The sequence below is a fragment of the Carettochelys insculpta genome, chromosome 3 (assembly GCF_033958435.1).
Source record: "Carettochelys insculpta isolate YL-2023 chromosome 3, ASM3395843v1, whole genome shotgun sequence".
Lineage (NCBI taxonomy): Eukaryota > Metazoa > Chordata > Testudines > Carettochelyidae > Carettochelys > Carettochelys insculpta.
This window is the reverse complement of record NC_134139.1, coordinates 10,354,781-10,373,758: the sequence shown is the minus strand read 5'-3', so window position 1 is coordinate 10,373,758 and position 18,978 is coordinate 10,354,781. Positions and strand designations below refer to the sequence as shown.

Genomic DNA, 18,978 nt, shown 5'->3' with positions numbered 1-18,978 from the left:
GGAGGCATCTGTGCGGCTGGCCTACGGCTGTCAAAGGACAATTTTTCAAGTCTCAAGCTGTGGGAAACCAGCTATACTCAGCAGACTCCAGAATGCCACAAAAAGAATTGCGATTAAGACTCCAATCCCCGCAAGGTGACAAAACGGAATCTGTGCCATGCTATGACTAATGATGAATTCTACATCATCTCTTTAATTAAAGCTTCTGAGAATAGTAGAAATTTTCTTACAGTGCCAAAGCAAGAGCCAGGAAATGCAAAAGCCAGGAAATGCAAAAGCAAGTGTTGCTACAAGAACATTCTCTCTTCTCCGTTACTGACATGTCAAAATTTCTACTCATTTTTCTCGTTAAAGACACTGGTCTAATTGGGCAAAATGTTATATCTGTGTATATTAAAACTGAACATCCCCAATCAAAATTGGCACACAGTTCCACTAGACATCGTATTAACACAGCACAAGAGATAGTCCCTGCCCGATTGAACTTTTATCTGGCATCTTAAAAATTTTGTCTGCGGATCTCCTTTACCCATATATCAGCTCTGAGTGGCAGCAGCAAGGGCTGGGTTCAGACTGTCTCGATGTTTTCTTCTCCAATTAAAAACGGTCAGTCTCTCACCCAGAGCCATCCTCTCATTTCTACCTCCGGTAAAGAGAAATAAAAACTTCTCTGCTCACCTTTTCAGGGTAATGTTCTGCACTCACAAGCACTCAGAGTCCTTGTGAGTATGGACCCACCACCATCAACCATGGGCTCAGAGTCTGTTGGTGTCTGATGCCTCCCTCACTATGTCCTTCCATTTTTCCATGTCCAGTGCAGAGTGACTTCATTTCTGTAGACTAGCTCTGCACAAATCTACTATATCATCCTCCCATTCTCTCTGGGGTCTGCCTCTCCCGTTCGAACCATCCATTATGCCAAATACCAGGGTCTTGATTTTTCATTCGTTGTTCATTGTGCAGATATGCCTGAAAAGCTGTAACTTCCATTGTATAACCCTCTGCAGTAGGTTCTCTTTTGGCTGTATCTTACTAGATAATTCCTCATTGATGACCTGCCTCCATATTAGTCTCACGATCTTTCTATAACACCCATATCCTTCTCTTCAAATCTTCCACCATTATCCATGTCTCACTTCCGTACAACATGCTGCTGAACACGTTTTCAACACGCCCAGCTTCGCTCCTAAGCTAATTGCTTTACATTTCCAGATCTTATCCATCGCCTTCAAACTCACTCTTGCTTTTGCTATTCTAGTCACTATTTCCTTCTTACAGTCTAGATTACACTTTATATTGCTCCCCAGATATGTGAACTTCTCTATGTTCTCTAGCTTGATCCCCTCTACGCTGATCTTCCTCCCTACTTCCTTATCTCCAAATACCATTGTTTTTGTTTTATTGATGTTCATGATCAGTCCATAAGGCTTCCCTTCATCATTTAGCATCTGCACTGTTTTTGCCAGCTTCTCTTCAACTTCTTCAGTGACAACTATATCATCTGCAAACCTCAAGCTCTTAATTCTCATCCTGTGCACCTACACCCCTTCTACCTCTTCCCTGACCTTGTCCATTGCTCTCTCTAGGTGCGTGATGAAGATACTCGGCAACATCAGATCTCCTTGTCTTGTATCTCTACTCTTTCTAAACCAACTTCCCAACTCTCTGCACATTCTTACGACTGCCTCCACAGTGTCACTGATATCCTCATCAGTCTGCTATCCACTCAGTATGACTCCAACACCAGCCAACTCACTTTCTGATCTATACTGTCAAATACCTTGTGAAAAATCAATGAAGCAGTTGTGAATGCTTTTTTCTTTCATCAAGCTTTCTCCACTATCAATCTTAGTGCCAATATCTGTTGTATGGCACTTCTCTCTTTCTTGAATCCTGCTTGCTCATCCGCTAGATGTTCTTCTATCTGTGATCTCAGTCTCCCCGTCAGTATCTTCATCAGCACCTTGCCTAATAACTCATTAGAGCAATTGTTCAGTAGCTCTTGCACTCCCCAGTGCTTCCTTTCTTGTGTATAGTCACTAGCACAGATCTTGTCCATTTCTTAGGCGCCTTCCCTTCTTTCCATGCTATATTACACAGTCATTGTATTTCATGAATCAAACTTTCTCTGCCATATTTGACCATCTCTCCCGTGATCCTATTTCCAGGGCTCTTGTTGTTCTTCAGTCATTCCACTCTGTTTAACTCTGCCATGAAGCCTCTAGGGGTTCCATGCCAGTACCAAGCTTGGATAAAGGAGGAGGGTTGGTCAGATGAGTGTTGATGCGCTGATCGTAAAACAACACTATAAATGATATATGATGCCAGTACGATTAATTGATAAAAGATGCCGGTTCAGGTGCCGCCTGGATAAACATGGCCTACGTTACCAATTGAGCGATCGAGGTTGAGCCGATAAATTGGCTACTGAAAGAAAATTACAACGAACACTTATACTATCAATTGGAACGTGGAACGTCCAAACACTGTGGGTGACTGGAAAGTTAGAACTGCTTCGAAGGGAGATGGAGAGATACCAACATGATATACTTGAACTGGCAAAGATGCGCTGGACGGCATCGGGAGAGTATGGACCCACAAGTAGCTTTTTTGTCGGCAGGGGGAGAGCATCAAAAGAACATGAAAACTCCCAATATATTTACATATATGAAAACGAGGAACCTAAATTAGTGCACAAGAAGCTTAGTCAACCCATAGTTCCAAATAATTATCTGACTTAGACAATAAATATTATATATAATTGTTATATTACTTTGACAAATCAGGTATTATTGCACCTCACACTACCAAGAGTCATCTTGAGGAGCATCTTCAAATTCATTCATTCAGTTTCCTCCTACGTATAAAAGCGTCCCACCTCCCTAAAGGGAGCTCCTTTCCACGCACACCTACAAAGACAAGTAACAACCACTTCCCTCAAGGTAAACAAGAGACCCCTAGAAAAGAAAAAACACAGGCAAACTCATTCCTTCCCCACCCCAACTGAAGCCAACACACAAAAGCCAAAGAATAAAACCACAGGAGGGAGGAGGTTGAATAGATTGTATCCTCACACAAGCAAAGAGGCTGTTCTCAGCACAGCCTCTCAGGACCAGATTTCTGAAGAGCTCAACTTGCATCTGGCACTGGATTGTCAAAAGGGGACTCGTAGCCAAACAGCTCCCAATGAACACAAAAAGTGTCCCCTTTGGAAAGCCAGACACATATTCAGGTACCTAATTGGGAGCTAAGGTCTGTTGAACATCTGGCCCAAAATAAACAGACAGAACAACCAACTCAGGGCCTGATGAACCATGCAAAGAGTGGGTCTGAGAGTCCAATGAAGATGAGGGTGGATAAGCAAAAACAGCAGAGAAAGGCATAGAAGATCTGTCAAAACCAGCCAACGAAGCTGTTCCAGAAATGGCCACAAATTGTTAGCAACTTCAAATACCAAATCCTGCCTGCTATTGCCAAGCAGTGCTCTGACTTACACAGTTCCTTTGCAAATTCCTGCAATAAAAAGATCAGGTGATTAGAATAAGACCCAGTACATATAACACCAAAGCTGCATCTACATAAGCAAGTTCTTATGAAAAAAGTCCTTTTTCAGAACGAACCCAAAAAGCTTCCACACACAAAATGAGCTGTTTTGAAATTAAATCAGAAGAACAAAGCACTTTTTCCAGCAGCCCTCTTCCTCTCCCATAATGAGAGATTCAAAAGATTCTTTCAACAAAGAAAAAAAAATTTGTGTAGATGTCCTAGGGTCTTTTTGGTCTGAAAGAGCAGGCCTCAGGGCACCAGATTTTTCAGTCCCTGGCCCGTTCTTTTGAAAAAGTGGGGACTATGTGGACTCTCTCTATAAAAAGACTGTATCGATTTTTTGATCCACTTTTTTGTGTGTGGATACGCCCTTTTGAAAGACGTTTTTTCGGAAGAGATCTTCTTTTCAAAGATTGCTATAGTGTAGATGTAGCCCAAGAGAGATTTAAAAACAAACCATTTAAAATTGATTGCTTTTAATCTACATTTCACTAGTTCTATAGTCATCCAATTTTATAACCTTGAATTGCTCAGACATTGTGGATGATTTTCTTTAAGTAGTCTCCTAGCTAGCCTCAGAAAGGTAGCCATGTTAGTCTGTATCTTCACAAAACAAAGCAAGCAGTCCTGAAGAAGTGCATCTTTCCCACGAAAGCTCATTACCTAATAAATAATATTGTTAGTCTTTAAGGTGCTGTAGGTCTGCTTTCCTAGTTTCCTAACTGTTAGTATACATTTCATATTTTGCATAGAGATAATGTCCAGTAAGAAATTTCACACTTCAACATTGTTCTATTCTTGTGCTGTATTTGCAGTCAATACCATCTCCTGACATACCGAATTTACACAAATCAATAAAGCTGAAATGCATCAGCTAGGCTACACACCTCCATCAAGGTTTGCAGTATGACATCAGTGGGACCAGTGATCCTAACTCATTTAGGAGACTGGAAAATTCCCCTCCTTAGAAGTGTAACTTTAGGTTCTCAGTTTGAAAAATGTTGGCCAGTATCTCTATGAAGGAGCTCAGTAGAATGTTTAGGATACTAAAAAAGTGAACTGACTTTTCACTGCTTTAAAGAAATTTTATGCCATTGAGGTACGATCAAAGACAGTGGGACACTTATCTGCCGTGTGATACACTTTGGCCACTACTGCCCCAACACTGTGAGGACACAATGCATGACACAAATGACCCAACGTCAATGTATTCTGCCAAAACATTTACTGGTACAACTTCTGCTTTAACGCTCGTCCTGCCAGAAATGCTAGAAAAGTGGATCAACTCCTTTAAGCACAAGAGCAGTGGACTGGAGGCCATGAGTAAAGTTACACACCTGGTTAAGAATCCACAGGAAAAGAGCCTTAATTTTCCAACAGCTTAGTTTTCACCAACAGCTGTTTTGCAAGGGGCTGTCTGCAGGAATGTTTAGCATATGGTAAGCTGGGGTGTGCTACTGTGCTGCCCTGTCTGTAGGGACGTTGCTGATGCACTCCCAGTGACAAAGAACACTGGAGCAAAGAGATTTAACAAACTGTTAACGTACATCAGCAGGATCCACAAGGACAGTAGTGAGCAACAGGCTAGGGCAGGGTAACCATGCTCCCCAACTTGCAGCAAACTAAACATTCATGTAGACAAGCCCCTGATTCAGGCTAGCGCTGATGGAGCTAGGATAGCCATGGCAATGCAAAAGGCAGGAAGGGCTGGCTGCCCTGAGGCAGGGATACTGGAAGAAGGGGGCAACGGGCGCAGGTGGCCATGGGCCCATCGTTCATTACCAGCCCTAAGTGTGAGTGATGGGCGTGAGGGACGTGAAGAGGAGCAAGCAGGGGGAGGAGTCTGGGGGGAGGGGAGTGGGGGCATAGGCGTGGGGCCTTGGGAAGAGAAAGCAGGCGGACAGAGGTTAGGAGGGACAGTGTGGGAAGGTCAGGGTTCAGGCCCATCACTTTGAGGAAGCTTCTTCCTCTCCTGCCCTATGATGTCCAGCAGGTGCGAACTCAGGACAGCTGACCCCTCCGCTTCTAGCACTCTGGTTTTAGTGTGCTAATTTTCTCCGAGCCAACTGAGAGCTAGTTCCTTAAACTTGGAATCACCCACACAACTCCAGGTGCAAACCTACTCTTCATGTCATTTCATTCAACCAAAAAAAAAGAAAAAGAAGTGTTGGGGACAGCCATTAAAATGGGACCAACAACACACCCACACCACGCAGGGGTACCATGAATTTGAAATCATAAACGCTTGTCAAGCCCTCTGCTCCTAAGTGTAGAGGACCACAGAAAAGCCACAAAAGAAATTAAGAATTGCGTCTTCGGCACAGTGTGCAATAAATAAGCCCTGGAGCCATCCACTGAACAAAGAGGACAGTTAATAAGATTGGATGGTGCTGATTTATTCAGACTGTGCATTGAATGAGCCAGGAACCCTATGGAAAAATAGTATGCGATTATGTAATTAAAGACTGTATCCTAATGCAAACTCACAAGATATCAAATTAAGGTTGCACAGGCAATCTCAATTCTGGCATTTCCCAGATTTTGAGTGCAGGATTTTTCAACTTAATAATTGTATTTTTAATGTTGTTTGACTGTACAGGTTGAACCTCTCTAATCCAGCACCAGATAATTTGCCGGACTACAGGAGGTCAACATTGTCTAGCAGCATTACTAACACTTCCACTGCTTAGTGGCACGTAGAAGACATTTAGGGGTAAATTACAGCTAAATAACATCGCAGAACACTGCAAGTCAGGACTGGCAGCTGTAAACAAACTTTATGGGACCACAGGAAACTTGGCCACACCTATGGTAAGCAGACATCCAGCTAACTAAAATCATGCTGGATTAAGATGTTGACAGACCAGAGTGTGTCAGACTAGAGAGGTTCAACCTGTAGAAACACAAATATGTTTCTAAAAGTAGTTAAAAAGCAAAGTTTCATGTAGAAAGTCTAAAATTGTCTTTAAATAAAATCTCTTTAACTAGAACTCTTTTCATTCAGATAAGAAACTTTTCACATTGCACTTCATTGCTTAAAAACACCAGTGTTACTGACAAAAGTTTTAGTGTTTTATTTATGAAGAACCACCTTGTTTCAATAACTAAAAAAAATTCAGTTACCATTTTGCAATGTTTTTAAGCTAACAAAAAGCCTGGGGGGGTGGGATAGCCACAGCTGTTCATTTTTTCAGCTTGAAAAGCAAGTATGTTTAAACAATGCATGCAATATAGCACATCATGCTGACATAACATTTTATTTACCAGATTAAAACTGAGTAAGAATTTCAGTCCTTTCATCATTATTTGGCATAGCTATTTGAAGGATAGTCCAGTGCTGAGAGCACCAGCTTGGGACTTGAGACCTAACGTCAAGCCATTTCTCTGCTACAGATTTTGTTTATGACCATAGATAATTCACTTAGCTTGTGCCCAGGACTCCGATCTGTAAAGAAGGTAAAAATATTACTGCCCTATCTCACACAGGTGTTGTAAGGATAACTGTAACAGATTGTGAACTGGTCAGATAGGCTATGTTTAGACTATGGTTGCTATTTTGCTGCTACTCCCCACATTTGAAACCTTTCATAGAATCATAGAAGAGTAGGACTGGAAGGGACCTCAAGAGGCCATCGAGTCCAGCCCCCTGCCCTCATGGCAGGATCAAGCACTTTCTAGACCACCCCTGAAAGCCATCTATCTAACCTCTTCTTAAATATTTCCAGTGATGGAGATTCTACCACCTCCCTTGGCAATTCGTTCCAGTGTTTCATCATCCTGACAGTTAGGAACTTTTTCCTAATGTCCAACCTGAACCTCCCCTGCTGCAATTTCAGTCCATTGCCTCTTGTTCTATCCTCAGAGGCAAGGAAGAACAAGTTCCCTCCCTCTGCCTTATGACACCCTTTTAGATACCTGAAAACTGCTATCATGTCCCCCCTCAATCTTCCCTTTTCCAAACTAAACAAGCCCAATTCTTTCAGCCTTTCTTCATAGGTCATGTTCTCTAGACCTTTGATCATTCTCGTTGCTCTCCTCTGGACCCTCTCCAATTTCTCCACATCCTTCCTGAACTGCAGTGCCCAGAACTGGACACAATACTCCAGCTGAGGCCTAACCAGCGCAGAGTAGAGCGGGAGAATGACTTCTCGTGTCTTGTTCACAACACACCTGTTAATGCATCCTAGAATCATGTTTGCCTTTTTCGCAACAGCATCACACTGTTGACTCATATTTAGCTTGCGGTCCACTATAACGCCTAGATCCCTACAGAAGTCCAAATGCACATTGCACAGAAGTCCAAATGCACTGTAAGGTAATGCATATTGGGAAAAATAACCCCAATTATACATACAATGTGATGGGGGCAAATTTAGATATAACAGATCAGGAAAGGGATCTTGGAATTATAGTGGATAGTTCTCTGAAAACATCCACACAGTGTGCAGCGGCAGTCAGTAAAGCAAATAGGATGTTAGGAATTATTAAAAAAGGGATAGAAAATAAGACAAAGAATATCATACTTCCCCTATATAAAACTATGGTACGCCCACATCTTGAATACTGCGTGCAGATGTGGTCTCCTCACCTCAAAAAAGATATATTGGCATTAGAAAAAGTTCAGAAAAGGGCAACTAAAATGATTCAGGGTTTCGAAAGGGTCCCATATGAGGAGAGGCTAGAGAGATTGGGACTTTTCAGTCTAGAAAAGAGGAGACTGAGGGGCGATATGATAGAGGTATATAAAATCATGAACGGTGTGAAGAAAGTGAATATTGAAAAGTTATTTACTTGTTCCCATAATATAAGAACTAGAGGGCACCAAATGAAATTAATGGGTAGTAGGTTCAAAACTAATAAAAGACAATTTTTCTTCACACAGCACATGGTCAACCTGTGGAACTCCTTGCCAGAAGAGGCTGTGAAGGCCAGCACTCTAACAGACTTTACAATAGAGCTTGATAAATTTTTGGAGGTTAGGTCCATAAATGGCTATTAGCCAAGGGTAAAGTATGGTGCCCCTAGCCTTTAGTCAAAGGCTGGAGACAGATGGCAGGAGACAAATCGCTTGATCATTGTCTTCGATTCACCTCCTCTGGGGCATCTGGCACTGGCCACTATCAGCAGACAGGATACTGGGCTGGATGGACCTTTGGTCTGACCCAGTATGGCCGTTCTTATGTTAGAAGTCAATGCAAGTGTTCCAAAGAAATTCAAAAATATCATAATTTGTCCTCTGATGCTGTATTACCTGATTGAACATTTGAAATAAGATTTTCTTAATCCAATACTCTATTGTCTTTCTGCATTGCAAGAGAACTGATATACTCCATTTTTCACTAGTTTAGATAGCAGCGTGTCCTTCCCTAGTTGACTTCTGTTCGTTATATATGAGCCAATCATTGCAGAATAAATGTAATGAAAGAAAAACACAAACCGAACATGTGCTGAAAAAAGATCCAAATTTAGACTGGCTGGAAAAAGAAAGAATTGTTCAGCCAAGTATGCTTTTTCTTCTTTTCTTAAAACAGAAAGAATCTAATCTTCAAATATGTCTAAGGCCAATGTTGGTTCATTTCTGATGGACTCCAAAATACACAGTAGTGATGGACTTGGACAGAATTTTAAAAATACTGAAATGAAACAAGCTCTACGGGAGCCAACAATTTAAGCCACATCTGAAAGTGTCTTCAAGGGAGAAATTCATTCTCAGACAAGTGTTCACAACTAGTTAGTTTTTTTATTTATGCATACTGATAACATTTGCTATGTGTGCATATTTATTTGGATGTTTATAAAGTATAATAAAGACCTACAATATTCTTGATAATCTTCTTGAAAAGATCATAAATAAACAAACTGGCACATGAATTCTCCCAGATCAAATCACACAGCACTAGTTACCAGTGTTCCCTGTAAGTTGCGCACTTTAGCGGCCATCCAGGAGAGAGTCACCTGCCACCCAGCTGATTAGCAGAGCACCCACAGGCAGCAGCCTGTCTTTCTATTGGTGGACCACATCCACACATGCCTTAGTGCACATAACACAATTTTTTTCTGCCCATGGATGTGTAAGGCTGATGGACCACGAGCTAAAACCCCATTGGCCCTCAGCCACATCTGTACAGTACAAACTTCACTCTCCCTTGTCAGTGGTCTCAGTGCCTCTGTGGCTGCACATGGAAAAAATTAGAGGGACCACTGCAAGTTACCTACCAAGTTCAAAAGCATTTAATTGTAGTGAATAAGGACAGCCTAGCCCAGTAGCGCTTAAACTTTACAGGACTACCGTACCCCTTCCAAGAGTCTCATATGTCTTGTATACCCCCAGGTCACACTGCAATTAAACTACTTGCTTACAAAATCAGATACAAAAAAAAGTGTCACAGCCATGCTATTATGGAAAAAAAGCTTAGTCCCCATTTTTACCACATAATTATAACATAAATCAAGTGGAACATAAAAATATATATATTTACTTTTCGATATCTACAGCTTGCACCTCCCTAAACTGGGACTCTCTGGTCTAGCAACTTGATGTTACTGAACCAGACAGCCCAAGAAATGGCAACTGGGAGCCCTGCTAGGCCAGAAGCCTTGTGGAAGGGGAGGGATGGTGACCTGCGGCCCTACTAGGGCTGGGAGCCCCACAAAGCAGAGCCAGGTCCAGCATCTGGCCGCTTGGCCGGGGCTGGAGATGGTGGAAGCAGGGCTGGAGCCAGTGTTTGGCAGAGGCTAGCAGCCCAGCTAGGCTGGCGGCAGGGGGGCCAGCCAGGGCTGGAGGCTGGGAAGCCAGCATCTGGCAGGCCAGCTGGGCTATAGGCAGCGGAGGCTGGCCAGGCCAGAAGCACAGCCAGCAGTGGGGAGGGGCAGCAGGATGGGATGCCAGTGGCATCGAACCTCTCCTGGTTTGGCATATGCCATCATTCAGGACCAGCTGGGTCCCAAAAGTGCCAGACCAGGGAGGTCCAACCTGTAATATACAGAGCAGTACAAAAACTCCTTGTCTGTATGAAAACTGACTTCACGAGCGCTTTTTATACAGCCTGCTGTAAAACCAGGCAAATACCTAGACGAGTTGATGTATCACTTGGAAGACCTCTGTGTACCCATTGGGGTACACGTGCCCCTGACTGAGGATCTCTGGTCTAGCATATGGATCTTCCTAGTTCCTCTGCCATACTTTGGGTTCAACTTCTGACTTAGCTATGAACTTCCTGGGAGAGATTGGGCATACCACTTAGTTGGTCTGAACCTCCATTCCCCTCCCCCTCACAAAATGGGAACATTTCCCTACCTCACAAGGGGTATTATGAGGATACAAAACAGTGATTTTTGTGGGGTGCGGGGTGGAAAAGAAGCGATTGAGGGGCGATATGATAGAGGTATATAAAATCATGAACGGTGTGGACAAAGTGAACATAGAAAAATTATTTACCTTTTCCCATAATACAAGAACTAGGGGACACCAAATGAAATTGATGGGTAGTAGGTTCAAAACTAATAAAAGGAAATTTTTCTTCACACAGCGCACAGTCAACCTGTGGAACTCCTTGCCGGAGGAGGCTGTGAAGGCCAGGACTCTATTAGGGTTTAAAAAAGAGCTTGATAAATTTTTGCAGGTTAGGTCCATAAATGGCTATTAGCCAGGGGTAAAGTATCGTGCCCTAGCCTTCAGTACAAGGGCAGGAGATGGATGGAAGGAGATAAATCACTTGATCGTTGTCTTCTGTTCTTCTCTGGGGCACCTGGCATTGGCCACTGTCGGCAGACGAGACACTGGGCTGGATGGACCTTTGGTCTGACCCAGTCTGGCCATTCTTATGTTCTTATGATTTCTGTAAAGGGAAATCATATCGTACTAATCTATTAGAGTTCTTTCACGAGGTCAACAAACACGTGGACAAGGGGGAATCCAGCAGATACAGTGTACTTGGATTTCCAGAAAGCCTTTGACAAGGTCCCTCACCAAAGGCTCTTACAGAAATTAAGATGTCATGGGATTAGAGGGAAGATCCTTTCAGGGATTGAGAATCGGTTAAAAGACAGGAAATGAAGGGTAGGAATAAATGGTAAATTTTCAGAATAGAGAGGGGTAACTAGTAGTGTTCCCCAAGGGTTAGTCCTAGGACCAGGCCTACTCAACTAATTCATAAATGATCTGGAGAAAGAGGTTAACTGTGAGGTGGCAAAGTTAGCAGATGATACTAAACTGATCAAGATAGTTAAGACCAAAGTAGACTGTGAAGAACATCTAAAGAATCTCACAAAACTCAGTAACTGGGTAACAAAATGGCAAATGAAATTTAATGTTGATAAATGTGAAGTACAATATGATGGGGGCTAATTAAACTACAACTAATCAGGAAAGATATATTGGCATTAGAAAAGGTTCAGAAAAGGGCAACTAAAATGATTAGGGACTTGAAAGGGCTCCCTTATGAAGAGAGATTAAAGAGACTAGCACTTTTCACCTTAGAGAAGAGACGACTAAGGGGGACATGATAGAGGTATATAAAATTATGAGTGGCGTGGAGAAAGTGAACAAGCAAAAATTATTTACTAGTTCCCATAATATCAGACCTAAAGGACACCAAATGAAATTAGTGGGCAGCAGGTTTAAAATAAATAAAAGGAAGTTCTTCTTCACACACCGCACAGTCAACCTGTGGAACTCCTTGCCAGAGCAGGCTGTGAAGTCTAGGACTATAACAGAGTTTAAAAAAGCACTAGATAAATTCATGGAAGTTAGGTCCACTAATGGCTATTAAGGGTAACAAATGATGTCCCCAGTCTCTGTTTGTCAGAAGCTGGAGATGGATGGCAGGAGACAGATTGTTACCTGTTTGGTTCACTCCCTTTGGGGCACCTGGTATTGGCCACGGTCAGCGAACAGGATACTGGTCTAGATGGACGTTTGGTCTGACCCACTATGGCCAGTCTTATGAGAAGGTAAGAAACTCAGTGAGAGTTGAAAACAAATACACTTTTTGACACACATATACTGTTCTATTAACCTACCCTGGCATGCCAACTACTGCCACAATATCAGTTAAACTGTGTTCACGCTCTTGGGCTGGTATCATGTCTGTTGTGTTCTTGCTGGGGACCACACAGTAGTCTTGAAACAATGTTTACGATGGGGATGCTGAAAGCCATTGTACCAAATTATAAGCCCTGTATATAAAGGAAATTGCTTCAAACCAAGGGGGTACAGAAGCACCTATACACACAAAGCCTGGGGAGAGTTCTCTACCACCACCAGCCCCAGGAGGAAAACTCCTCTATACTCATGTTTCTTTAACTCACCCAGCTATTAATATATCTGCTTTTATTATGTTCCTCCCACACCACGAGATCCCTAAGGGAAGAGGACTCTGAAAAGGCTTACAATGTCACTTCTCAGGGACCATAAATCATTTGAAGACTGCTTGAAAGCTTTCCAAGGAAGAATTATTAAAACTTTGAGTTTGATTTGCAGTCCAGTGGCCTAAGTGAAAATCAGCTTTTAAACCTCCTCTTCTTGAAACAGTAAATGTCCACTACTGGGAAAGAATGACCCATCAGTGTGCTTTCAGCACATGCAGCCAACACAATGCTTGAATAAATCACTTCTTTCCCCTGACAAAAGGCTACGTTTTTTTTCCTGAAGTGACCAGCAATTCTGCTCACCTCGATTTTTTGGAAGCCTAACTTGAGACAGTTTAAAAGATCCCAATTTCAGAGTACAGGAGCTTAGCTCATTCTGACTGTCAGGCCTCTGCAATGAGTCTCAAGCCAACAAAAAAAATCCTTACATGGGAAAGCATGTGACTCAGGGAACAGGACAGTCACCTACAATCCTGGTGTACAGAATTCCACTTGTTATGTAGGAGAGAGGTGTATTCTCTTTTACTTAAATAAGATTTAATGAATTTCAACACACAGGCCAGGAAATCCCCAAATGGACAGAAGATTATTACCGCTCTGAGCACAGTCAAGCAAAGCCAGTGAGAGTCTTTCAATTGAGATCACCTAACACACTTCATCTAATCGTTTGATCAGGCTCTCTATGAAGCTTACAGCTGACTTATTTGCACTCACGCATAGATGAGGGGCCACGTCATATATTTACCTCTACACGTGTCATACTTAGCCTCAGCTAAGTTATTAGAGGGAAGCCAACACCTAGGAACAGAGGCTGCAAGCCAGATTTCAAACACATGGGTGTGTCAACTTAAAAGGCTGCATTCTGCAAACAATGCAGCATCATTCAGTCTCAACCCAGCATCACAAAAAGAAGTGCAGAGAAACACTAAATTAATTCTTCTAGAGCTAGTGCTTTACTCTTTATCAAACACACTGTATGACTGTGGCATAGTCAGCCAGTGCTACTCTGGGTGAAATCATTTCAGCACTCCCATTTGCAGAAAGCTATTTTCAGTGGCTTATAACTCATCTGGAAAATTTTGCTCTGGGCTGAAACTTGGTCAAAGTCACAAGATTTCGCTGAGGAATAGCCTTTGTTTTATTAGATGTGAAAAGAAGTCAATGTGGCCATTTTTTCTATGAGAGATATAAAACAAAAGGAATGTGTACTGTATGGGAAAGCACGGATAGGGGATAATGCTGTCTTGACAGAGGAGTGGATCTTTTTTTCCCCCCCCATATCAGATTTCTGAGGTTGTACCAAACACAGAAAGGTTGTTTTCAGGTGCTGGGGTGAGGAGGGGGATGGGGGGGTGTCAGGGGTCAAAATAACAAAATTGAATTTCCAGGATCAAGTTCTGTCAACTTCTCACTTCAGTGGGAATTTGGCTTTGCTTACAAAGGACAAGTAATCATGCATGGGAGGGGGGGAGTAAAGCAGAAGAATAACTTATTATTTGTTTAGTATTAGAGATTTTCAAAAGCACCTAAGGTATTTAAGAGCACAAGTCCTATTGATAGTCAAACAGGCTTTTGCTCCTAAATCCCAGAGGTACCTTTGAAAATCTCCTCCTATAAAAGCCAATTATAAGAAGATTCTCCCCTGCCTTCAACCAATGGACATTTCATAAGGAACCTTAGTGCATGAGCCTAACCTCTCTGCATATCCACTATGTTTAGATAATGGATCCAAAGTAGTTGCCATGGTAAGTTTTTTAACATAATGTATCATCATTATTATGGCCCATTCTTTCACAGAGAAAATCCCATGTACATATTTTCACACTTTAGACCAAAAAGGCTGAGGACAATGCTCATTTTTAAAACTCCTTGAACACAGGCAAACAAACTACACGACAAAAACTCCCAAGAGGCTGTTGCTTCTCTTAGCACCATATACTCTAAGTTGTCACTAAATATGAATTTGCATGAAATTTCCCATAATACAGAGAGCCAAAGTAGGTTCGCATCCACTGAACTATTTTTCCTGGTGTGAGTCCACTGCTGGAATGAGGCATTTTGGGGTGAAATATCTTAAAGGAAAATCTCTCACAAATGCATACAAAGTAAATTACAACTAAGTCCACTGAAAGACCACGAAAGCTCACAATTTTATTTCCCACTGTTATGCCTTTGGCTGGTGCGGCTCAGTGGCAGATAATCTCAGCACCTTTCAAACTTGCACGTTTGAAAGAACCCTCCTCATCCAGTAAGGGGTTGGACTTTAGGATCCATTCTTGCAGGAGTCTGCAGGATTGGAGACCCATATGTACGAGATATAGCAGGGAATCAATGATGATTAATCTTGATTTAGGGTTTATAGACTTTGCCCAATTGTGCTCACAACATTCATATTTAATATTGTGGGTGGTTTATTTAGACTACACAATATTAATCTTATATAGTTATTAAATTAGGTAACAATACCCAGTAAGTTTATACATTTATCCATTTTCACTGAGTGCATCTCTTCAACTACAGATATGTCGGAATACTGAACAGTGCTGCTGTAATAGCCTTCACAAATAAAAGCAAAGGAACAAATTCTCTGCAGACTTAACTCTAGATTTAGCTGCAGGTAATTTAGCTTAGCTTTCAAGAGAACAATACCAGTGGCCTCCTGTCAAGAATTCTCTTTTTGTCACACTTACACATCCAAGGGCCAGGGGAACACATTAAAGGTGGACGTGTATTTCCTAACTCCTTGGATTCTTCACCTGTAGAGTATAAATCACTAATAACTTACTCTCAGCCTATATGTGGCTTGTGAATTTGCTGGCAAGATTGCGTACAAAAATCATCTTAACAATTGCAGCACTAAGACTGAGATGGTGATATGACCTACAATATAGCAAATCTGATCAATAAGAATTCACAGGTGTCAACTCAACCTGAATAGCAAGTGAATTATTCATTTTAGATCCAAATCTGCCACTGGCACTATCTGACCCTGGCATTATCTCAGTGTTTACTACCTTAAATTACTGGCACAGTCATGAAATGGAGCTTACAGGAGTCCCTTAATAAGTAAACCCCACATTCTTTGAAGACTTCCCTCCTAATTTTTCAGAAATTTCCAGATCTGAAAAAGTGGGTCTGTCCCACAAAAGCTCATCACCTAATAAAGTATATTGCTAGTCTTTAAAGTCTTTTTTGCTTATTTGTTTTGTGAAGATACAGACTAACACAGCTACCTCTCTGTGACTACCCTCCCTGCAAGCATTTGTCACACATTCTGAAGGTCAGGATCATATATGTGGTCTCGACAGGTTCTGAACAACGGTAATATGATACCGTGCGAAAGAACTGAAACGATGAACTGTACACTCTCTCTGCTGTTCCACTCGCGGTTACTGTGCACGGCTCTAGAGAAGTAAACTTTACAGCATATGTATTTTTTGAGAGCTGAGCTAACATAAAGGGAGATCTCAAATACAAGTTCTTATCAACAACTGTTGCCATTCAAGCTCTGCAGCATGTCTGTCTTCTCCTTTACGTCCAAACTTTCACCACAATGCTGCCTCCATGCTTACTTCAACACAGACCCTCGTGGGGTGGTCACTTGTCAGACTGTGTGGAGGGAGGGAACCCTTGATGTTCTGTCACAGAGGCAAATCACAGAGAGACAGGATTACCTGTCCTCTCTGTTTCCCTCTACCCAAGACACTGTATCCTCCCCACTCACAACTAGCAGCCCAATGGCGTGGGGGGAGAATGCTCTGATATGTTCTATAGGGAGGGAAAGAAGTCCCAACTCCTGATCGGCTACCTTGCAGCAGGCAGGACAGAGCAACCTGAAGAGACAGAAAAAGCAGATGTTTCAGGGAGAAAGGGATGCTGCTGCCTGTTGGTGTGATTTTGTATTGAAGCTGAGCTGTGCATGTGCTTTGTGTTGCAGAAATGACACCACCCAAGAGTATTAAGAGAAGAATTGTGTGCATGAGAGAGGAGACTTCGAAGGAAAGCCTGAATGCGTGTAGGCATGGAGAGGAGTAATGTATTGTGAGACAGGTTTGCCAAGGAAAGTGAGTGGGCACCTGTGACATTCTTCATTTAAGGGATACCAGCGTGTGTACGGACAGGTTGTATGATAGAGTGTGGGGGAGGCAAGATGGGTGAGGGAGCATCTTTTATTGGTCCAGCTTCTGCTGGTGAAAGAGACAAGCTTTCAAGCTATTTCAGGTCAGAAGAGGGAAAGGAAAGAGTTCCTAATGAGAGTGGGAATGAAGAAGACAGAAGAAAGCAGTGTGAGGCTGAGAAAGTAATTACTGAGAGAGAAAAAACACAGGGAAAGATGGAGAAAAAGGACAGAAACAGAGCAAATACACTCTATATTACCATCTATCACAACACAGGGAACACAAGGTGAAGTAGATGGAAGACAATATAGCCATGAGATACAGGAGGGGGAAAATGGCATTGAATGAAATGAAACAGGAAGAACAGACACAAGAAAGACAAAATAAGTTCAGAAAAGTTTTAGTACACAAAAGAAAAACCAGGTGTCAAAGGGTTACAATAAATAATAGATATGAAGACGCAGACACTAATGTCTATAGTATGCTAAAACGAATAGGAACAATAATTCATTGGCAGCATGGAAATACTTATTGTCAACCTGCTTCCTCCTCAGTTTTCAACTGGCCTTTTTTATCCCAGGGAACAAACTCATCCTCCAACTTTGTCAGATATGCTTGCACCTGGATGGATTCCTGGACCACACATTCTCCATAACCTCTGCCATTCACTTGGGGGCAAGGCACTCACCAGCCGTCCCCACAGACTTCTGCATCCAAAGGCGTATGCCCCTTTTGGGAGGAATAATCCCGAACTCGCCCCCTTCCGCTCCCCCCACTAAACAACACACTACAAAGATGCGGCTCCGCCTCAGCCCAGCCCCAGAGGGGTCAGCATTAGCACGCAACAGGTTTTAAACCAAGGTGGAGGCTATTCCTGCCCCACATCTCCATCTCTAGGCAGTCAGAACACATGCCACGGGCCTCACATGCACGCTGGAGCCATGAAGTCCCAATGGATGAGCTCTGTGCCTGGCTTTTCACGCTGGGGGAGAGGTGTGCACGCATGGGGAGGGGGACGGGGTGGTCATGCCCAGGAAGGGGGTGTCATGCCCCAGGTAGGGACACATGTGGGAGAAGAGGGCATGCGTGAGAGCCCAGGGGAGAAGGTTTTCATACCCTGTGGCAGGGGGTGTCATGCACTGAGGGGGCACACACAGAAGTGGGAAAGATGTCATACCTGAGGAGGGACCAGGTGAGCGGGGGCGGGGGTGTCCCGCCCCAGGTAGGGGGGGTCGCGCGTGGGAGGGAGGGTCCCGCGCCCGGGAGCGGGGGGGGAGGGGAGTCACGCGTGGGAGGTGTCCCGCCCCGGGGGGGAGGGGAGTGGGAGGAAGGACCCGACTTACATCGTCCCACTTGACAAATCTGGTGCCCCTCCTGAGGAGGTCGGAGACGCAGACGGGCTTAAGCTGCAGCGCGTGGACGCCTGGCTGTGCCCCGGCCATGGGCAGCGCATGGAGGCAGCCCGGACGGGCGGGCGAGGCAGTCAGCGGCGCGGCGGGGCGGCGGGCAGAGCCATGCAGCGGCGGCGGCGGCGGCGGCACATCCTATATACACGCGCCCGCCGCGCTCGCGCTGCCCGCCCTCCTCCTCCTCCTCGTCCTCCTCCCCGGCGGAGTCGGCCCCCAACTTTCCGCCGCGCCAGGTCACCGCGGCCAGCGGGGCAGCAGCGGCACCTAGCGGCGCGGGACGGCCGCTGCAGCGCGCGGGGGGAGGGGGGACCCTGCAACGTCAAGGCAGGGCCAAGTCAGGGGCAGGCCCCAGGCAGGGGAGAGGGGGAGCCGCTCAGCTTCCGTCCCTCCCCCAGCATCCCCGGCCCCTGGCTGCAGCAGGGGCAAGGCCACCGTGCACAGCAGGGGGTGGAGGCTGTGGCTGCTAAGCCCCAAGGGCAAAACCCTGGCCCCACCGCAAGGGGCCACAAAATGCCCCTTGGACTCCGAGGCAGAGG

The 18,978-nt window shown here is 43.9% G+C and overlaps 1 protein-coding gene across 5 annotated transcripts in view; it reads right to left on the bottom strand.

Moving 5' to 3' along the window:
* Positions 1-18,606, bottom strand: part of PLCB1 (phospholipase C beta 1) — a 746,723-nt gene extending 728,117 nt beyond the window's left edge. For all 5 annotated transcript variants that reach the window (XR_012644898.1, XM_074989347.1, XM_074989348.1 and 2 more), the window contains exon 1: positions 18,377-18,606. Coding sequence is in view for 4 of the 5 variants with exons in the window: in XM_074989347.1 (XP_074845448.1) it covers positions 18,377-18,475 (99 nt within the window). In the remaining variant the exon portion in view is untranslated. The remainder of the gene's footprint in view (positions 1-18,376) is intronic.
* Positions 18,607-18,978: the final 372 nt, after the last annotated feature.